This window comes from Salminus brasiliensis, chromosome 23, assembly GCF_030463535.1.
Source record: "Salminus brasiliensis chromosome 23, fSalBra1.hap2, whole genome shotgun sequence".
In the NCBI taxonomy this organism is placed as follows: Eukaryota; Metazoa; Chordata; class Actinopteri; order Characiformes; family Bryconidae; genus Salminus; species Salminus brasiliensis.
In genome coordinates, this window is record NC_132900.1 from 16,571,431 (window position 1) to 16,593,896 (window position 22,466).

Sequence of the window (22,466 nt, forward strand, 5' to 3'; positions counted from 1 at the left end):
GTGAAACATTAAGATGAAATATAATATACTATTTTTAATATAATAAAGTGCTGCTACTACTTTTTTGCTATAATTTGTACAGGGATAAGGACAGATATTTGAAAGAGATTTACATTGTAAACAGGTCTGTATGTGTTATGATCTATATTTATAATATATTTTATTTGAGATTTCAGAATCTTAAATTTTGGAGCATCACTGTAAAGATTTGATTGTATTTAGCAACAAGGGCATTGGTGCGGTCAGAATATTGGATGATCATCACCCAACCTCATCCCCAACTGAAAGATTAAAGTTTCCCCAGCTCATCCCAGAAGTAATGGGCACCGTTTACAATTCACTGGCCACTGAATGTTATTAGTTGCACTTGTTTCTGAACCCATGTTCCATGTTTTCAGCTCACACTAATCGTACAGGATACTTTACATAATAAAGTATGCAGAGAAATAGGAGGACTACAATCTGTAATTCTAGAACTACAAAGTTCTCCTACAGTGGGGAAAAAAAGTATTTAGTCAGTCACCAATTGTGCAAGTTCTCCCACTTAAAAAAATGAGAGAGGCCTGTAATTGACATCATAGGTAGACCTCAACTATGAGAGACAAAATGAGGAAAAAAAATTCTGAAAATCACATCACATAAAGAATTTATTAGACCCAGGGAATTGAAGTACACTGAGATGCTGGAGCTGTGGTCTCGCAGCTTACACGCGATCACTCAGGTTTGTTGACGGTGGAGCAGATGGGTGCTCCCGTGTCCGTGTTACCCTCTGGCTCTCTCCTTTTAATTAGGCTGTAATAGTCAGACCTGCCGGAGTCGTCAGACACAATCTGATACTGACCAACATTCTCTGCTCTCCATAAAATTCCTCTCCGAATTAACCCTCTCTCTTTACCCTCTCCGAGTAAATGGCCACCCGGCCCGACCTGCTGGAAGATTGCCCGTTAAGGTCCCCTCTACCTTCGTCAAACCAGCTGCCACCTACGGTCCAACCAGCAGGCCCCCGACCCACCACCACCCATAGCAGACCAGCGGCTCACACGCCTACCACTGCTACCTGTTTAGCGACCATGTTAAAAACATGTTTAACTATCTGTTGTATCTGGTTTGGAAATTTTATTATTAATGTTTAAATAGTTCTGGCCAGAGGAGGATGGGTCCCCCTTGTGAGTCTTGGTTCCTCCCAAGGTTTCTTCCTCCAGCTCTGAGGGAGTTTTTCCTTGCCACTGTCGCCATTGGGGGTCTTTGATTCGTTATTTCTTCTTTGTCTCTCTTTTATTAATCACTATTTATGTGAAGCTGCTTTGTGACGACAACAGTTGTAAAAAGCGCAATACAAATAAATCTGACTTGACTTGACTCTTCTGCATTTTCTCTTTCATTAGTCCAACCAAGCCCGATTTTCCTCCACACATTGCAGGTGCGGTGTCTATGGTTAATCCAACCAATTTTTGCCAGGGCAATGCATTTTTACTTAAGGACTTCTCCACCGCATCAAAAATGTCCCGTACTGTTGTGGTCCCATGCATGGCAGCTATATCCAACAGCTCTTCAGTGACAGAGGTCCGACTTCACGCCTCCAATGAAAATGGATAGCTGCGCTGTATCCGTGCTGCCTGTGCTTTCATCAAGCGCTAATGAAAAGGTGATGTAGTTGCGCGTCTCTGCGGCCAGCTGTGTTGCCAGGTTTCCTGCAAGTTCCCTAATTCTCTGGTCGGGACACAGCTGCTCACAGACCTTCAGCATACACTGCTTCAAAAATGCACCCTCTGAAAAAGACTTAGATGTGCGAGTTTTTTTCAGCTACAATAAAGCCGGCTTTCACAGCTGCGTTGTTTTGGGCCGTAGCTCTTGTGAACATATTCTGCTGCGATCGCAGTTTGCCTTTTAATTCTTGTACAATTTGTTGCTTTTCTTGAAGGCTAACTTTGGCATACTTAGCTCCGTGTTTGGTATCAAAGTGCAGACGTAGATTGTACTCCTTGACAACTGCCACCGCCTCATAACACAAGACATACCGTTTTTTTCTCCTTGAAGCACAAACATGTATTCGCCTTCCCATCTCTCTTGAAACTGTCTTCCATCGGCATCAATTTTTCTTTTCCTGGACATTATGGGATCAATATTTGTAGCTATTTCTTAATTCCACTTGTTGAAAAAAATCACATCAAAAAGGATACACTGTAATCTAGTGGTGAAATGCCGTCACTTGGCGGGCAACAGAAGAAAACAACTCAACACACTTTTAATCAACAATTATAGGACTTCAATGGTTTTAGTGGTTAAAAATGTTTGAATGTTGTTTTCTGGTCTTTCAGGCAGGAATAATTTTTAATTAGCAGAAGAAATTGTTACATAAATGAATATGATGTATTGTGTCGAGAATAATGCACAATCAGGATTGTGGTGTGAATCTGAAGGGGCCGCATGGCACTTCCAAGCTTTTGCTTTCCCTTTTTGGCGAAATTGATACACGGATTGGACCATGTTTCAAAAGGACCGATGGTAGCAACAGCGAACAAGCACTGGTTGGCGCCAGGTTTTTCAACGTTTGCAGAAAAGTTTTGCAAATCCTGAGTCATTTGTATGAACATAACATAGCGAAAATGACACGACAGCTCAATCGGCACATCCTACTCCAAATTTTCCATTTGAACACATTATGATTGACTTCATTGAGCTAACACCATGCCAAAATTACTGGTATTGTCTGATAATCATTGTTCAGCAAATGTCCAGAGTGCTTTCCATGTAGAAAACAAGACACACTCGCAGTAGCAAAATGCTTGCTAAGGGAAGTAATTACTAGAGTACTTCCTTTGGAGTTCCAGTAAAAATTTCATCAGACAATGGCAAGCACTTTTAGAACAAACTGATCCAACATCTTTCTGGTGCTTTGAAAATTGATTTGGAAAACACATTGCGCTTATCAAAATGCAGTCGGCTGGTGCATGGGAACATCTAAACCAGACCATCAAATAATTCAAACCGCCAAACAGGACTGAGCCCAATGGAAGTATTATGTGGTTTTCCTAACCTTTCTCTTTACAGGCCAGTTGAATGCTCTCTACAGCAGGTCGATGATCACATGATTGATTATATGAGTGCACTGTGCAAAACTCTTCAGTCTATTCATTCACAGGTGAAAGAGGTGTTGCCACTGAGTGCTGAGGGTCCTCTACACTCTGTGAAAGTCGGTGACTGGGTGGTAGTGAAAGCCTGTCGAAGGAAGGCTCATGGATCCACTGCTCACATTGCAAGAGAGAGACTGTTCCAGACAGCTTTGTGTCTAAAACTGAAGATCCAGGTGATCAGATGACGTGCTAGTAACCTCTCCCTGTTATGCCCAACGTCTCCTATGTAGTGCAAAACTCCACTAGGCAGAAGACGGTTGTTTCCATGCCACGAAAACCAACGCTGGCCTGGAGTAGTGGCCCAGAAGCAGATGCTTGTCGACAAGTTTGTTGTTGTTTCCACTGTTTTCCGTCTAGTGTGTTAAAATTTTCTTTAGGGAAACAGACAGGACTTTGACCTTTATGTTACACTTGTTCTTACTTATACTTCGTGCTCTCCTATCTTTATGAACAATTGTATTAGATTTTATGACATGTAGAGGTCATTGGAATCGTGGACATAGATCTAAATTCAGATCAACTAGTTCTGAACAGTTAGAATCTTTGTTTGACATTTTATGTTTAAAGGGAGGAAATGTGGTTTTGAGATCATAGTAGTACATAGTCAGGTGATCTATTATCACTACATATACCATATGTATTTCATTTCATCATCATTCTCTTAGTAAATTATATCCAGGCTAACATACTACTAGACCTACGCACTTAATCAAAACTTTCGGGTGGACTTTTACTGCTCCATATGAAGGAGACCACAAATCAGTTACTCCCCTTCAGCCGGAGTGGAACAAACTAGCTACTCCTCCGATCCCAAGTGTAGACCTTATCTGTTTTCTCTATGCTGGCCACAGTGAGTTATTGTTCAAGTGACCTCGAAGTTGTATACCAACTCGTTTGGGTATCTCCAGGTGTGAGGGGCTTCTAAAAAACATATTTGAGCTTCCTTCCTCTTCATTAATTATGCACGTATGTTAACGCCCTTTTGTTTATTCATATCACAGTTAGGTGTAACCAATGCGCTTCAATAACTTCTTTTTCTTCTGTGAATCAATGGAAAGTGACAACACCCCTTTGGGAAGATATATATGACCTTTTGTAACTTGGTCAACCTTCAGAGATCTCGGAGTATTTGCCAGGAGCTTCTCCCCGGCCGAAAGCTTTTCAATAAATATATTACTTTGGAGCATTAATAGTGATTTCTGCTTATTTAAAAAATGTCCACCATGGCTTAGTGTCAGTTTTAGGTTCAGCTCAGGTTTAGACTTGATTTAAAGTTAGGCTTGACATCAGTTTTAGGTTCAGCTGAGGTTTAGGCTTGATTTAAAGTTAGGCTTAGTGTCAGTTTTAGGTTCAGCTCAGGTTAGGCTTGATTAAAAGTTAGGCCTGACATCAGTTTTAGGTTCAGCTGAGGTTTAGGCTGGATTTAAGGTTAGGCTTGACATCAGTTTTAGGTTCAGCGCAGGTTAGGCTTGATTTAAAGTTAGGCTTGACATCAGATCTAGGTTCAGCTGAGATGTAGGCTTGATTTAAAGTTAGGTTTAGTGTCAGTTTTAGGTTCAGCTGAGGTTAAGAGTTGATTTAAAGTTAGGCTTAGTGTCAGTTTTAGATTCAGCTGAGGTTTAGGCTATTTTAAGCAGACCTTTGTAGGAAGATAAAGTAATGGGAGGTAAAATACTGGACAGATCAGGTGGTTATAGAAGAAGACTTTATTGTAGTTCCAGACGACTCAGTTGACCATCTTCCCTCTAGAGGGCAGCAGCATCTTTTTGATTATATTTTCAATAACTTAGTCTCCAATACTAATCTGACAAACTGTTGGAGGACAAGAAACCCCAATGCCAGACAGTACACCTGGTTTAATGCTTCTAATAATGCTCAGTGTTCAAGGCTACACTACTGGTTAATCTCTCACAATATGACGGATAGTATTTAAAGTTGTGAAATTTCAGCATCTCCTTTAACTAATCACTGTTCAGTTCCCTTCTTCCTCTCTTTGATCAAATGTAAATCACCTTTGAATTCAATTAGGAAATTTAATAGTAACCTTTTGCTTAATTGAAGATATTTCACTACTGGAAATTTCACCTTTGAACAAATGGGAGTGGTTTAAATGCAATGTTGGAGCAGCAGCAATTAGGACAGTATGCTTCTAAACAGATGAGGGTCCAACACTGACAACAGACACACACAGACTCGTTCAGCATTGATTAGGAAGTGAATATGGGTTGAATGCAGTGTATTAAGCTTAGCCTGTAGCTCAGCTAGTCTGTGCTGCAGCATGAATGAGGAGACAGAGGCTGCTTCTCTTTAGTGAACTGCATCTTTTCATTTCATTTAGACGGGCTGGAGCATGGTCGAAGAGAAGAACCAGGCTGAACCAGCAGACAGAGTCCAGCCCGTTTCTTTGTGCAGCTGGACACAACGCAGAGTCGTGGACGGGTACATTTATACACTGATCCATTAAGAAAGACTTTTATCTTAGATTTTGTCTGAATAACTTAATACTTTTGTCTCAGTCCCTCTGACGCCTACTTTCCAGAATGTGTGAAAGTGTGTAAAAAAGAGAGAGAGACATTTTTAGGTCAAATAAAGGTTTTTTTTTTTTTTTTTTTTTTTTTTTTCGGTTAATGGTTAATAAGAATGAGAATTATATCAGTTCAGTGGTATATTAATTTAATTTTGGAAACATCAAATTGACATTTGCGTTGTATGAAAGGTGTAGTTGTATTAAACGACAGAAACAGTCATTGTAGGAGATTAAACTAGACGCTAGGTGGCAGCATGGAGTCAGGAGTCAAATGCTTCAACAGCACTGAACTGTGTTAATACTCTGAAAAGCTTCTCAGTGAGCATCTCTACACCAAAGCTGCTCAAGTACTTCAAGTACATTGCTGCGCTAATGGCGCCCCCTGTGGAGAGTCTTAAGCTCGCAGGAGCCATTACAGCACAGTGTGTAATAAAAACTGAATCCAAATTTCTAAAGAATTTAATTTTTAAAGCATAAAGGAAAATGATATCACTCTCCAGTGTAAATTAGACCTCAGCTTCTAGTTAAAGAAATATTTGAAGGCGTAGGGTTCAGTTAAACTGCTCACACCACCCAACCTAACCCCTCATATGAGTCGTGTTTTATGTTAAATTAAATATAGGAAATGTTACACAAGGAACGACAACAAATATTTACCATCTCACCCTGAATGTCACGAGAAGCGCCGGGAAGCGAGTCTTTAAAAAGGAAGCTGTTACTGACATATAATGATCGCTAGATGGCGATTCTTCCACGCATCATTCAGTTGGGTGTAGAGACTCTCGATATGCCCGGTGAGTTTAAACTGTTCACTGGATGTTCAAAAATAAAATTATTATAATTAAAAATATATTAAATAATCATATACATAAGAATAATCAGTGTAATTACAAATTACAAAAGTATATTTAAGTATTAAATAATTGTTTACTGTTGTCTACAGAATATTGTTTCTGAAAGATGACCCATGCCCCCTACTGTTACCATAAAGCTATAACTGTCAGGCCCTCGTTATCGTGCCCTCCCCCGGGGCGATCCCGAGCCGCTGCCCACAGGCCCAAATAGGGACTTCCTGATCGTGTCTGTTTATTTGTGTTGATTCATTGTTCATGTGTTTCACCTGGGACTGGGAGTAAGGAGAAAGGAGTGTAGTTCCCTTTGTTCTCTGCCATCAATTGACTCGGCTGGAATCCCTGTGACGCTGTGGGATTCATCACGCGTTACTGGCGTGTTCAGCTCAGCTCTAGTTTTGCGGTCCATGTTTAGGAGAGATTCTCCGTCTGACTCGGAGGCAAGCGAGGTACGTTCGCTTCCTGCTCAGGTTCCAAGGCGACCTACATTTTAGGCAGTACTCTGCAGGTTCAGGTTAGGTCTGCCCTGCTTTCTAGTCTGTCAGCTGGCTCTCCAGCTACCCCTGTGTGTTTACGATACCATAGTCTGTTTCGAGAGGCAAGCGTGTTACATTCGCTTCCTGCTCAGGTTCCAAGGCGACCTACGTTTTAGTACTCTGCAGGTTCAGGTTAGGTCGGCCTTGCTTGCTCGTCTAGCGGCTAGTTCCCCAGCTACCTTCGTTTGTACACAGAGTTCAGCTCTGTCCTTAGTTTTGTATCTCCCCTCTCTGCCCAAGCGAGGCTTGTGGTTTTGTGTTTATCTCCCCTGTAGTTCTCCCCTCGTGTCACTCTCGTTCAGCTCCCTGCTCCTCCCAGTCCCGGGTTTGTTTTGTTCGCCATCTGATTTGTCGCGTTTTGGTTCTGTTCATGGTTTTGCCCATGTTGCTGCACTTTGCTGTTCATATCTCTTTGTTTTGTATTTGGTTAATAAAGTATCTTGCTTTGATTTCCATCTCTGCGAGTGTTCATCCCTTCAGGTCTGGCCGTACACGCCATGATAATAACATTAACAGGTGAACGTCATTCTTTTTTGAGGTTAATTTATTTAGATTTTCATTTGTTGTATTTAATAATCATTTAAGAAAGAGGAGAGAGGTCTGTAATTTTCATCATAGGTACACTTCAGCTATAATCCAGGAAATCACATTGTAGGATTTGTAAAGAATTTATTTGTAAATTTTGGTGGAAAATAAGTATTTGGTCAATAACAAAAGTTCAACTCAATACTTAGTAACATAACCTTTGTTGGCAATGACAGGTCAAACGTTTCCTGTCTTCACCAGGTTTGCACCCACTGTAGCTGGTATATTAAGCATGATTAAAAAACCCCATGTATCCAGGATGTACTTGGATTACCTGGATGTCATGCAAGCTAGCAGACCAAGAAGCATTCTGGTCAATAAGACAAACAGATCTTCCATTAACTTCTGTTATTAGACTGTACTATTACACTACATAGTGTTAGAAGGGTGAGCTGAACTGTATTGATTACTTAAGTGCTGATTTTACACTGGGAACATTACTGTGCATGTAGTCTTTATAAGTCAGAAGTCAGAGGTTTCTTAATAACAAAAACTAACTGGCACCATTAATGATCAGAGACTAATCACATTCCTTTAACAGACGCCCTGGAGAGCCCAAAGCTCACCCTAAACACCTCAAACTCGTCTCACCTGGGGAAGCAGTCCAGTACAGCTGTGACCACTGTAACATCTTATACAAATCAGACAGGAGCAACTCCATCAGCATCACTGTGGGTAAGAGAACAGAGAATGACTTTATAATAAGCTCGTCTGACTGCAGTAGTAGTAGCAGCTTTCTGTAATCATATGTGAGCAGCACGGATTGCTACTGGCTGTCTAAAAACGTCCATAAAAAAAGTGTGCCACTACCGGATTCACACCCGGCCAGTTTTGTGCTTAGCATGTGCTGCTCTGTTTAGAGAACAGGTATGGACTATAAGAAGTTATAAGAACCAATGAAAATTAAAGAGAATATTATATTATACTAATTAGCGCTAAATCAAGAATTCTGTGATTTACACTATATGGACAAAAGTATTTGGACACCTGCTCATTCATTGTTTCTTCTAAATGAAGGATATAAAAAAAGTATTTATCCTGCTTTTGTTGGAGTAACTGTCTCTACTGTTCAGGGAAGAAGGCTTTCTACTAGAGTTTGGAGGAGCATTGCTGTGAGGATTTTATTGCATTCAGTGACAAGAGCGTTAGTGAGGTCAGGATGTTGGATGATCACCACCCCACCACCTCATCCCCAACTCATCCCATCTAAAACTATTAGATGGAGCACCACCATAATTCAGCTCAATGCTGGGTGGTTTTATACCCCTCTAACCCACGCCTGACATCAGGCATGGCGCAAGCAGGTTCATGTTTACTATCTGCTCCATAAAAAGTGTCCTATTCTAAAAGCAGTACTTTTCTACAAGCACTAGACAAGCTGAGTGCTGTTTGCACATCTGTGTCAGAAATAGGTGCACCTTAAAGATGCTGAATTCAGTCCATTATCTATTTTTAGTAGAGCAACTTAACTGATTGTGAGCTGATGACAGCCAGACAGATACCAAACAGTAGCTGCCTTCCCACAGAGAACTGCTGTATGTGTGAACAGCCACTGTGGGTGAGCTGCTGCAATCACAATGTGGCCTGTGTAAATGTTGTACCAGTTTACAGCTACTGATACCAGTTCCTCTTCTTTTCCAGTGAATTTGCTGCAGGCCAACATCTCCTTCAGTGCTTCACCAGTGTTTCACTGGTGGCTTGAAGGGCCTGAAGTGACCAGGAGCTACAGCTCCATCATCTGCTCCGTTCAACCGCAGTATCCAGGAGGCTCCTTCCACCTGGAGTTCAGTGGTGAATCCAGCATCACCAAAACTCAGTCAGCTGTTAACCACTCCACCACCTTCTCCTTCCCTGAGGCTGATTATGTCCACCAGGGAAACTACATTTGTGTTTATGAAGTAACTGTGTCTTCACACTCTTTTAGATCCTCCAACACGGAACTCTTGGCCGTCACTGTGAAAGTTACAGTAATAAGATGAGCTCATCGTTTTTCTGGACTAGTTCTCCTGAAGTGTAAATGTTCCGACAGTTTTGGGTCCCATCATCAGTTTTTCAGCAGCAGCAGCAGGACTGTTACTCGTATCAGTGCCGATCATTGTTTTCCTCAAAGGGAGAAATAAGCAAAAACTGCAGAAAGCTGAGAAGACGTATCGTAGACACTGTGAGTACTTTCTGTTCAGAGGACAGTTTACTGAGGTACATTGAAACTCATAGAAGGTAAACAGAGAGTAGATACACGTGTCCAAATGTTTGTGGACACCTGCTCATTCATTATTTCTTCTGAAATCAAGGGTATTAAAAAGTATCTTATTTTCTTCTCTGCAGAACGAACATGGATGTGAGGATTACCACCCCACCTCATCCCAAACTTCCCAACTCATCCCAAACTCCCCAACTCATCAACTGCCCAACTCATGAAGCATCATCCATTATATTTTGAAGACATTTTATAAAATCTATAAGAAATCCCAAAAAGAAACATTCTTCTTGCAGACTACTTTGTTGAGTTGTTGTGGATCTCTATATTGAGAAGAAACAATGAGCATGAGCAGGTGTCCCAATACTTTTGTACCTAGTTACACAGTGTACCTAGGTACTGTGCAGAATGCCTTTTGGTAAAAATGTACTGATATTAAAAAAATAATAATTTAATCAGGCAAGGAACCATGTAAAATTCAGTAGTTCTTTGATGTGTCATGGTTTTATAAAGAGGCCTTTAAGAACCCCCTTGTTTAAAGTGTAGAGAAATGTGCTGCTGTAAAAGATGGTTAACCACTGAAAAGATGTATTTATTTATTTATTAATTTATCTATCCACACAATTCTTCAGGTGCCAGAGCCCCGGCGGGAAATGAGGAGACTGAGGGGGAGGAGGATGATGATTATGAAAAAAGCAGAAATCGCTCTTCAACAAAGAGAGGACTCTAATCTGGTGCATCCTGTTACACTTAGTAGTCTAATGCCTCTCTGGTTCGTCAGACTGGAATCTGATTGCTTAGTGGGATGGAATCTGCTAATTCACTTATTTCCCAGTAAAGGCAGGGGATTTGGTTCTACTGGGAGGGACTTTGGATGTACTGAGAGGAGTTAAGGTGGTACTGGGAGGAGTTACGCTTGTACTGGTGGTGATTTTGTTTTTACTCGCAACGGAATTCTGGTTGCCCTGGGAGGAGTTGGGGTTGTATTGAACCAGGTGTAAGAGAATTAAAGAACTCTGGAATTAGAGAAGGGTGGAATTCTGGTGGCTTTTGCTTTGGGGGAGAAGACCAGACCCTCCTCTGAAAAGTGAAGCTAGGACTGAGAGATGTGGCAGAGTTAAGTTTTAACTGTATTGTGACAGGATCAGGATCACCTGTTTGAGGAAGAAGATGGAGGATGAAGATGATTATGATGAAAGTGGAGAAACAGTTCTTCCAGAGAAAGAAGATTCGGTGACTCTGATGATGACTACATCAATGTAGATGCTGATGTGTGAAAACCAGCGTTGGAAAATCAGCAGCAGGTGAATGTTTATGTAAACTGTGTAGAACATCATAGTCATTTGTGTCAGTACTGGTTATAATATTGGAAATTGACTTATTTTCCCATCTTTCAGGTTCCTGCCCACTTTGCAGTTCACATAACATTGACATTTTGTGGCTAAAATTGTGTCGTAAACCAGTTTTTCATTTGTGTGTTCTGCCAAACACACACACACGACTGCCCATGTGGAGATTGAATCCTCTGAGTTCTCATAATAGTCTTCATCATCCATCTCAGAGTTCTCTGATGAGGACTACATTAATGTAAACTAGATAGTGGTGATGACGTACTCTGACCAGAAAAGTCAAGAGGTCTTCATACACATTCAGCCACTAAGCTCAGAGGAGCAGACGCTCTTCTGCTCTCCACAGCTGTACAGAGCGATTCTCTGAGTCACTGTAGCCTTTCTGTCAGCTCCAACCAGTCTGACCATCCTCTGTTGACCCTCTCCTAGTAACAACGTGTTTCCGTCTGCTGAACTGAATGTGTTTTCTTTATTAAATCTCTGACTGTCTCAATTCCAGAAGAGGTGAGAAAAGCATCTTCAAGCACCTGCTGAAACACTTTCTAGTGACAGATGTGAGTAACTGGGGCAGCGTCACTGCTCACACATTCAGACAGGAGGGACAGTGTGGAGGAGGCCGGCTGTGGTTTTCCTTCTGGGCTTTGCATGTGCTGCTATGTTGTTGATGCTCAGTGTAAAACATTAAGGAAAGGCCACACAAATACAAATCAGCTGGCCCTCCTGTTGGCTACCTGGAGAACTAGGGGCATGTCTGCAAGTGATTGCTGTAATTGTCTAAGTTCAAAAATCAGTTCAGTTTCAAGTAATGAATAAAGGACATCATTATTATTACTGTTGTTGTTGTTCATTTATAATTAACAATAATGGCAATATAAATATATTTAAATATTTAAAACTGTAAACATAACCGTTATTATTAATAGTAAAATAAATGATATAAATGAATTGTGTAAATACAGTGTAATACCTGTAACTGTCAGGCCCTCGGCACGCGCTCAGCAGCCGGCTTCCCTCATTAAGCGGATCAAGGTCAGCTGGGACTGGAGCTTCTTAAGCCGTCGCTTTGTTTTCTCTCGTTGTCGTGAATCAGCTCTGTTACAGCCTCTGTAGCACTGCGCTCTACGCTCTGCTCAAAGAGGAAGCAGACTGATCCTGTCGTTGCCTGTTTGGTCTTATGTCTGTTATCCTTGTTGCTCTGTCTGCTCTGCTAATCTAAGCCTTGATGTTTTACTGAAGTCTTGCTTCTCTGTTTTTCCTTCATTATTTTAGTTTGTTGGTTTTTCTGCTTCCAGGTTTCTGTTCATTGTTTTTTTCAACACCTCGCTTGTGTTCTTTCTCCTGGCCCGAGCTCCGTCTAGTGTTCTGCTTTTGTTTGATATGTTTCTCGTTTTCCTGAATACTGCTCAGCTTCCTCCCAGTCCCAGCTGTGTTACTGTGTCCAGTTTGAGTTGTGAGGTTTGGATTTTGTTTCTGGTTCTGTGCATTAGATTGCTGTTCTCCCGGTTGTGCTTTGCTTTGTTGTGTCTGTTTACTTTTGCCCAGGTTACATTAAAGTCCTGCATCGACCATCCCTGCAAGTGTTTCCTTGTGTTCACTGCCACGTCTGACCAGGTATGACAGTAACTAATAAATTATTTATTAGCATTATTATTATTGAAAACAACTGTATCATGAAAACATCGCATCTGTAATACATAAAGGAAATTATTATTGTGGTTGTCATTATTTATTAACAATAATAACAATGGCAATATTTACATATTTAATGTGCTAAAATGCCTTAAGATGAAACGATTAGCCTCGTTAATAAGTGAGTCTATGACTGGAGCTGCTGCTGCAGATATGATGTCTGACCTGTAGGTGGCGCTGCTGAGTCGCTTTTTATCCTGAATCAGTGTAATCTCTGTGAAACTGGACTGAATTGTCTACATATGTCTCTTTACCCTGAACTGTCTCCATTATGTTGTGCTAATAACCACAGTATGAGGAGGCCTGGAGAAAATGACCTTAATGTGGTTTCAGACTGACCTAAAGTGACCTTCACCTTTAAGTTCCATAATGAGTGTAAACAGTCCTTATTTCCCAACATGAATCCAGATCAAATTTACCCAGACCCAGATTCATTTTAGAAACTATGAACTGAAACTCCATGGCAGCATTTGAAAACCATTAATATGCAACATTATGGGCTGTTTAATTTAGACGTCTAATAGACTGTAGTGTCTAAATGATCAACTCCGGCATATATTAAATATAACAGCAGTTTATTTGTTCTTATCTCCTGCTCTCCGGGACCCTCACCTCACTTGGCCTTGGAGGCAATCTCCCTGCACCCTCCCACAAGCCTTTGCAAGGTCTAGGCCACAGAGACCAGCTACAGTTTGTTTCTTTAGTTCCAGTGCATTTAAACATTCAGTTCAAGTGAGGATTCTACAGATTTATCAATTCTTCTGTTTACAGACCGTCACTCTTCCTTTTCATGACTGTCATGAACTGAACTACATCCAGTTTTTTCACATATTTTTTATTTTAAGATATGGTTCTTCTCATCCCACCTACCACCTGGGAGTCCATGTTCATATATTTTCCAAGTATCGGTCAATAGATGCTCTAAATTCAGTTCAGGATGAGAAGATTACAGAGAGGACGTAATGAACACGAGATAAGGGGTAAAGATAAATTTACCATAACAGTTTAAGTGTTAAATGTGTGTTCCCCTTTTACTCCCATACTGAATTTACATATATATGGTCACCTGAAGTAATTCATAATTAATATACTGGCCCGAGTAAGATCTTCCTGTCTTGAGTATTCCATCAGAAACCTTTAATCAGCATTAGTGAACAGTTCAGGTTTTTTTTGTATTGACTTCTGCTTTTGTATTGACTTTTACTGTTTTGACTTCTACATAGCCTGGTATACTTAGAGACTAAATCTATAACCACTAGACTACTATAATAACACACAAAGAATGACTTAAAGTAAAGTAACAGCAAATGTTACATGTATTATGATTATTATTATTATTAGTGGAAAATAAGGGATTAAAGACTGCACACACTGCTTTCAGAATATAGAAGAGTATATATGATATACAAGCTTTGACAGCCCTAGTTTCTCTAAAGCAGGAAAGTACAAGCAGTTGGCGTCATCACTCGGTTATATGTTCAAAGTGTCAACAAGTAATAAATAATAGGAAAAGGGAGTGATATTGAAACACTGGCAAAAAACAAGATAGATAAAAGGGGAAAAAAGCCTTATAAAATCAATTCAAGTTTATTTATAAAACACTTTTCACAATGAATGTCATCACAAAGCATTTTAACAGAGATATGGGTATAAATACCTAGAATAAAACCCAGGAATAAAAACAATAAATCAATACTGAATTAAGAGAATATGAAAATGTGCCGTCAAGCCATAAAAGACGAAAACATGAGTAAAAAATGTTGAAGTCCAGGCAGGTATGCATGTTCATGCAGTGAGGTGAGGATGAATCAACACGAGGCTCTAGATCAGGACAGTGGGTAGTAGGGTAGTAGAGAGCCAGGTCTGGTGGTACAAGGATGGAACAGCTGGAACTGGGCATCCTAATACATGGTAGAGAGAGAGTAAAAACAGAAAGGAGGGGGAGTTTAGGAGATCCAATAGGTAGGGTGGAAGTCAGATCACGGCAAGCTGGGAGGGGGAAAAAAAAAAAAAAAAAAAAAAAAAAGAAGTAGTCAAGGTTTCAAGCCAATTTCAATACAGTGTAATACCTGTAACTGTCAGGCCCTCGGCACGCGCTCAGCAGCCGGCTTCCCTCATTAAGCGGATCAAGGTCAGGTGGGACTGGAGCTTTTTAAGCCATTGTTTTCTCTCGTTGTCGTGAATCAGCTCTGTTACAGCCTCTGTAGCCCTGCACTACAGAGAAAAAAAAAAAAGAAGTCAAGGTTTCAAGCCAATTTAAAACACATCTTAGATAAAACAAGGCCTTGATTCACAGGGAAAGTCCTGACTACATAAACATACTCAAAGGATTGGATACAATAAAAATGTCCTTTCCTAAACTCAGGCCTCTTCTGCCACAGGACTTACTGTACAAATGACACGGGTAGAATTGATCAAGGTCATAACAGTAGAGACAGAATTGTGGCCAAAATACATTTGCAAAGAAACAGACATATCTACCACTCAGAGAAAAAGGCCTCGAATGAACAGGATAATACAGCAGCCACCGAGCACAAGCACTGCAATCCATATGATCAGCTCAGAGTCCATAAACATTTTCCATTTACTAAACATGGATTTCTATCATCCCGTAAGACTGGTGTCCTCACCCCTTATTTCAGTCCTGAAGCACTGTGGCTGTAAAAGCTACATAGGACAACCACATGCTGTCATTTCCTAAAGTAGTGTTGGTAAGAGTCTCGAACGTGAGAACAGCTCAGCCAGTTTGGATGAAACACTTTGTTTTAAACACAGAATCTCACAAGAGACATCGGTATGACTGACTAATTAAACATTAGGTGATGCATTGTCCTTGTGTGTGAAAAAGGATAGGAACCAGATTCCTGGGGGGCTGAAAGGAGGTCAAGAGTGCACAATGTTCTGGACCATTTTACTCAGAAAGTGTTGTAAATAGTCCAGAGTTCAATCCTGTTCTGGGTGCATTCCCAACCTACAAATCCATTTCTGTTCCACCACAACTGAAACAAAGCGTTCTGGGTCAGATCTTGAAGGTGGTGGGAAGCGAGCAATACAATCAGTCCAATGCAGTTGTTTACAGGGTGCTGAGACAGGAATTCTCCTGTCACAGTCTTTGTCCTTCAGAGCTAAAAGTTTAACTGTGGCGTGTCAGCGTTATCGCAGGCAGCCAAGGCGGCGCTAGGATCACACCTTAGGCTGTGTTGTCAACGTAGGATGGAGTCAGGATGACTCTTTGCCAGCCGTTGCCATTGACTCTTCAGATGGTCATATCATCTGATCACATGCACCTTAAAATCCTAACAATAAAAGTGTCACTCAGGTCATTTGAAGTATAAGAACTGTACAGAACACACTGATTATTGATTGTTACAGACCTATTCTACAATAGACTGAGTTCTACACAACTCTACACAATGACAAAGTGAAAGCAGGGTTTTAGACATTTGTGGTAATTAAAAAATAAAATAAATAAATAATAAATTTAAAATCTCATATGTACACAAGTTGAAGAAAAAAACCTTGAGAGGAACCAAGACTCAAAAGAGTAACCCATTCTCTTCTGCTCAACACAGGATAGCACAACACGACAGAACAAGAATAAAAATCAACAAAGAAACAGTAGTGAATTTTAAGAGCTGCTGCAAATGTGACGTCAAGCCAAAAATGATGGGAGTGCAATGTGAAAGTGTGTGCAGGTAAACAGTCATGTGCACAGCTATGCAGTGAGGTAAGAATGACTCAATATAAAGACGCAGAGCAAGACAACATATTAGTGGGAGGAGCGCAGCAAAACAGGAGGGTTTACAGTGGGACAAGGCTGACCCAGAGGGTAGGCACCAGCACCCAACCATGAATGAACTCATGTCAGCAGCGAGCAGCTCAGCATATGAGGACAAAGAAAAAAATTAAGAAAGGAATTTAGGAGTATGAGTAGACTGGTGTACAACCTGTAAACGTAGCTTAGAAAGACAATAATAATCAGAACCTATAATCAGATCAGGACAAAACAGTGTTAGTATGAAAACAGGCTACAGCAGCATGATTAGAATACTGAAAGTGTGCCCAGAACAGCAACAGGACATTTATTCCAGAGTTGGAGGTTCTTCCTGTCCAGAAATGTACGTTACCGGTTGTAAGGTTTAAGACGTTTTTTCAAGATGCTGTGGGGACAATCGAGAGACTCAAGTCAGAAGAAGTATTTTATAATCAAAGTGGATATTAACTGGAGTCCAGTGCAGGGATGAGAGAATAGACATACGTGGACACAAAAGCCGCTGCATTCTGAACTTATTTAATGACCCTGAGCTTATTTAAAGATTTACATTAACTTCCTACCATAGCAGCATTACATTAATCCAATCTTGAGGTTATAAATCTATATAAATATAATAGTGTGTGCGACTGAGTGAGCTCATTTGTGTTCTGTTCTGTTTTATTTTTTTATATACATTTTCCTTTGACTTGTTTCATAAATTCAATATCACCTGAACTTACCTGGAAGTATTCAGCTATGTGCTTGTGGTGAAGCGTCCTTCACATCTGCTTGAAGCCACACTACCACATCACAGCCAGCCAGCCAGAGTTGCAAGTGGACAGACAGCGAGCTACAGATTTGTAGATGGGTAAAATAGAACGAGCTGCAGATGAACAGAAAAACAACCACAGAGCTGCAGATTTAAAAACAAACACAGTTGCAGACAGTCAGGAGTTGCAACCAGAGTCTAAACAGAATGAATTGCAGATTTATAACCAGAGAGGTATAGATTGACAGACAGCCAGAGATGCAGAAGGACTGAAAGCCAAGGGACATACATACAAGTCAAACAGAGTTGCAGATGCATAGTCGGAAAAACAGCCAGCCAGTCAACCAGAACTGCACATTGAAAGAAAGTTGCCACTGAATTGCCACACAGTTGCAGATGGATACAACCAGCCAGAGTTGCAGATAGTCAGACAGTTTCACATGAATACAGCGTTTCATATGGATACACACAGCCAGAGTTGCTGCCAACGCCTTAGCAGGATGAATTGTAGAGTTTTAGATGAAGACAGACAGAGATGCAGAACGGTGAGCAGCCAGCGAGCCAGCCAGCCAGAGTTGCACAAAGACAGCCAGTCCAGCCACAGAATCACACATGGAAAGAAAGCCAGCCAGCCACAAAGTTGAACATGGACATGCAAACAGTGCCACACACAGTTACAGACAGACACAGTTTAAAATGGACAGCCACCCAGTCAACCAGTTGCAGATGGACATACAGCCAGTCAGAGTTGAAGCCAGAGTCTAAACAGAACCAATTGCAGATTTATAAACAGCCAGAGTTGCGGAGCGAAATACACACTGCCAAACAGTCAGAAACAGTCAGTCACACAGTCAGAAAGACAGCCAGCCATAGAGTTGCACATTGTTAGACAGCAATCCATTGAACTGCACATGGATAGACAGCCAGCCATCAGAGTTTAAACAGAACGCAACAGAATTGCAGATTCATAGACAGCCAAAGAGTGCTGATGGACATACACACAGCCAAATATAGTTACAGACGCACAGTCAGAAAGACAGCCAGCCACAGAGTTGCACATGAATGGACAGACAGAGCCTAGGCAAAACCAGTTTTAAAAACTGTGATGGAACTATGCTAAACAAGTCCTTTTCAGTAACTGAAGCAGGTATGCTTTGGAGCTGGTGCACCATTCATTAACACAAAAAGCTGTGGTTAGAGAGTGTGGTGCAGGGTAGATCATCTGTTACATGAATCAGATCTTTAGGGTGAGTCGGTAGGGAGATTATATGCCTTATATGTAAAGAGAGCTACCTCGGATTAAAAGTTGGACTGACACACAGACACTGAAAGTTGCAGATGGATGGACAACCAGCCAGAGTTATAGATGGACAAAGAGATAAAGATAGACAGACAGTCACACACTGTTGCAGATGGAATAGATAAAAAGACTTAGCTTTTTATCATAAATATGCCGCCACGACCAGACCTGTAAAGAAAACTGTAATAGTTAAAACCTGGGGGAGTGGATTCATTCAGGGCCATGTATTCATTAGACATGGTGAACTAAGGTGGTTATCCCTAATATTGTCATTGATAATGTTTGGTTACAATGTGAGGGACCGACACAGGTTAGATACTGCAGGGTTTGTCAGAAATATGAGCTAGACAATTTTTAACACAAGCAGAGCAATGGCAGAATTAATGATGGGAATAAAGTAAATCATGTAAATCACTTACCTGACTGGTGTGACTGGGTAGGGCCAGTCAGTCCTGGCATAGCACCTTCTTGATGTTCCCAGAGAGATCAACAAACCCCAGGGAGCACAGATGAAGCCTTTCTTTGCAGCCAGCAGTGGAGCGTGAAGAGTTGGCTGAACGGCTTGCTCATTTATCAGTATATGGGCATGGAGCTAGAGATGACGATGCTGGCAGCGGTCTTCTTCCATATGTTGTCTGGGAGTGTGCAGTAGTGGTCCTCCAGGACACTGGCACCTTGGAGTTACCTTTTGTGACAGATATTAATTAGTGTTTTAGAAGACAGTCTCCAACAATGAGAACACCACCCTGAGTAGTTGTCCTTCGCTGAAGATAAAGTGCTGAGGACATTTTACCGGTTTCCCTGGTCACGCTGACTCTCCCAGGGCCTCTCCACTGCCACCGTATTCCTTGAGTAAACACAGGGGTTAGTAAGTTAGTAAAGAACAATAATGTAAAGTAACACACTAGATAACACCAGGATTAAAACTGGCTAAGAAACAAGCCAATGCTAATGTTAAAGAAAATGAAGAAATGCCTAGGAGTAACAAGCAACATGAGAGGTCTTGCGGACAGAGGAGATTAAGATGAACCTATATTAGAAAAATTGTGTGCTGCTCACTAGCACTTGGAGGGGGGTTAAATTGTCTGCAATCACTCCTTTATTTACATGTAGACCTATTAACCCATTCCCAATCATGGCTTTGTAGCTCATCCTCAGGTAAAGGAGAAAGAGTGAGAAGAGAACAATCCACTTAAAGTTATTTGGTTTACTACACCACAAACCCCCAAACCCAATCAAAAACCCTAACATTCAAACAAACATACAGTCATTACACCAATACACACTTTGACGCAGATGACAGCAAAGTACAACCTTCAGCTCCAGCAGATGGACGTTACAACAGCCTCCTTGAATGCTTTAATTAATTGTGAGATCTGTAAGAAGCAACCAGAGAGATTTAAGCGAAAATCAAACATGGTGAAAAGGTTTTCTGTAAAATGAATGTCATTGTATGCTCTCAAACAGTCTGGAAGAACCCGGGGGTGCATTATGATCTAGATAAAAATGGCTTTACACTAGATGACCATTGTGTCCAAAACAAGCACACTGAAATCAGGAGGATAATACTAATAATCTGGATTAAGGATCATTTACCAGTTTTCCTACCCTGAGGATGAAGAATCTGGATTAATTCTAATAAGGTTGTTCGGTTTTCTGACGTTCTAATTACAAATCATGTGAGGGACAGACAGTCTCGATACTGCAAGATTTGTCTGAAACATTGAGTGACACTGATATTATTTTTTCTGCTTGTATTAAAAAGTAATATCGCACACACACACACACACAGACACACAGACACACACCTGCCAACTGTCCAAATCACCAAGAATGAACGACGGACCCCAAGCGGCCTCTTCGATCCTTGAGTCTGTCTTTTTTGGAAAGGTGTCCAGAAGTGTGCGGCAGTGCTCCTTCAGGGCCTCGCTGAGTCAGGTGGAGAACAGTGGAGAACAATGATGCTGAAGGTGTCACACTGCCGAAGCACCAAAGGAAGCCTGTTCAGGACACAGGCACCTAGAAAACAGGAGACAGCGGCGTCACTCTTTGGGCCCAAAATGTAAGTGTTTCACAGTGGAATCTCCAACAATGAGAACACGACGACTCTCCCAGGCTGCCTCCGGCCTCGTCTTCCATCTGTGGAGTTTGGTCTGTCTCTACAACAGCAACTAGATCTGCGGTTCAAGCAGGACGAGCTCCATGCAGAGCATCTGGAGATCTTGTTCCTCCGCGGTCGCCATGTTCCTCGAGGGTAAACACAAAGACAGAAATGCAAAAGTCAGTTAGTGAGGAAAAAGTACTGTACAGTAACACAGATAGCAGATAGCACAGGGATTACAAGACAAAGCCAATATTAAGGCAATAAAGTAGGGATAGTTGCTCGACTCTGAGTCGAGCTTTCAAAGCAGGACCGCATCGAAACAGCAATTTGGAGTCTTGCTCAAAATACTAGCTGGTCCTATAGATCCAGTGTGCAAAAGAGGGTTATAGACACACTCTGGTGAGAGCTATCCAACTACTGTTTTTGGGTTGTTCCAATAGACAAAGTATGAAAGAACCATTAAAAGAACTGGTGGATGATTGCATGTTTTGTTGTGTTTTCAGTGGGTTTGTGGTGCAGTAAGCAAAAAAACACTTAGTGGATGGTTCGCTCTGCATTTTTTTTCTTATTAGTTTGAAGACGACTTACAAAGCCACAACCATTACTACATGTACAAGACCTGATCCAAGTTGGACCGTCAGTAAATTGTCACAGTTCATTTGGGTCAGACAAGAACAACACTGGACTGCAGTCAAGCATGTAAGGAGGTACTTAAAGGCTTCAACTGATCATGGACTGTGTTACCAGAAGAGAGGAGAGAAACAGTGATCACCAATATGCACCTGTGAAAATACCTGAAGACAATCAAGAAGCAATCACTCTTTCCATGAACCCTGTATGGTGACAAAGATGAAGACACGACCACATTAGACACCACTTCATTAGATCAGTGCTCCATGAGTGTTAAATAACTGAACACTGTCCCACAGCAGATATGGTTATGAAAAAGCCAAACCTTTTAAAGATGAGAGTATTTGGATCAGTATACAACACTTACAAACATGACAGATAGAAACAAGACTCAAAATGAGAAAGGGAATCTGCCCATCATACCTAGTCTACTATCCAGACACAGGGAAAGTCAAACACAGACTGGTGACATTTCTTACAAAGTGTGTTACTGAACACCAAACCCAGACTGACCAGTCAATAGCAAATGACTTCCAAGAAGAGAGATTTGTATCCCCATGGCAACAGCTAACCGTGTTCAGTTCCAGAAGAGGTAAAAGAGTTTCAAACTGACGCTTAAGATTGTGTTTAAACAAAGGTTGACATAGCACACGCCATTCAAAGAGAGACAGGAAAGCACCTCAGTATTTAAGCTGACTGTGTGTCAGATATTAAAGACCAGATACTGAACAATACTGACTACTGTTACAGGGTCTGTAATGTACCACAGAGCTTCAAAGAGGTGTTCAACAAAATCACAGTTTGACTTGATGCAGATGACCTTGAGCTCCACCAGGTGGACGTTACAACATCCTACTTGTATGCACAGATTGATGGAGAGATGTGTATGGAGCAACCAGAGGGATTTAAAGGAAAGACAAATACAGGTGAAAAGGTTTTCTGTAAACTGAATAAGTCACTGTATGTTCTCAAAGCATCTGGAAGAACCTGAAACATGATTATCAAGATAAAAAAGGCTTTACACAGAACCTAGATGACCAT

General features: G+C 41.1%; 1 protein-coding gene across 1 annotated transcript in view; it reads left to right on the forward strand.

Moving 5' to 3' along the window:
• LOC140546224 (uncharacterized) overlaps window positions 1-9,612 on the forward strand; it is a 427,728-nt gene extending 418,116 nt beyond the window's left edge. Inside the window, exons 3-4 of the mRNA XM_072669456.1 lie at window positions 3,000-3,016; window positions 9,317-9,612. Of these exons, the coding sequence (XP_072525557.1) occupies window positions 3,000-3,016; window positions 9,317-9,612 (313 nt within the window). The remainder of the gene's footprint in view (window positions 1-2,999; window positions 3,017-9,316) is intronic.
• The last annotated feature ends 12,854 nt before the right edge of the window (window positions 9,613-22,466 follow it).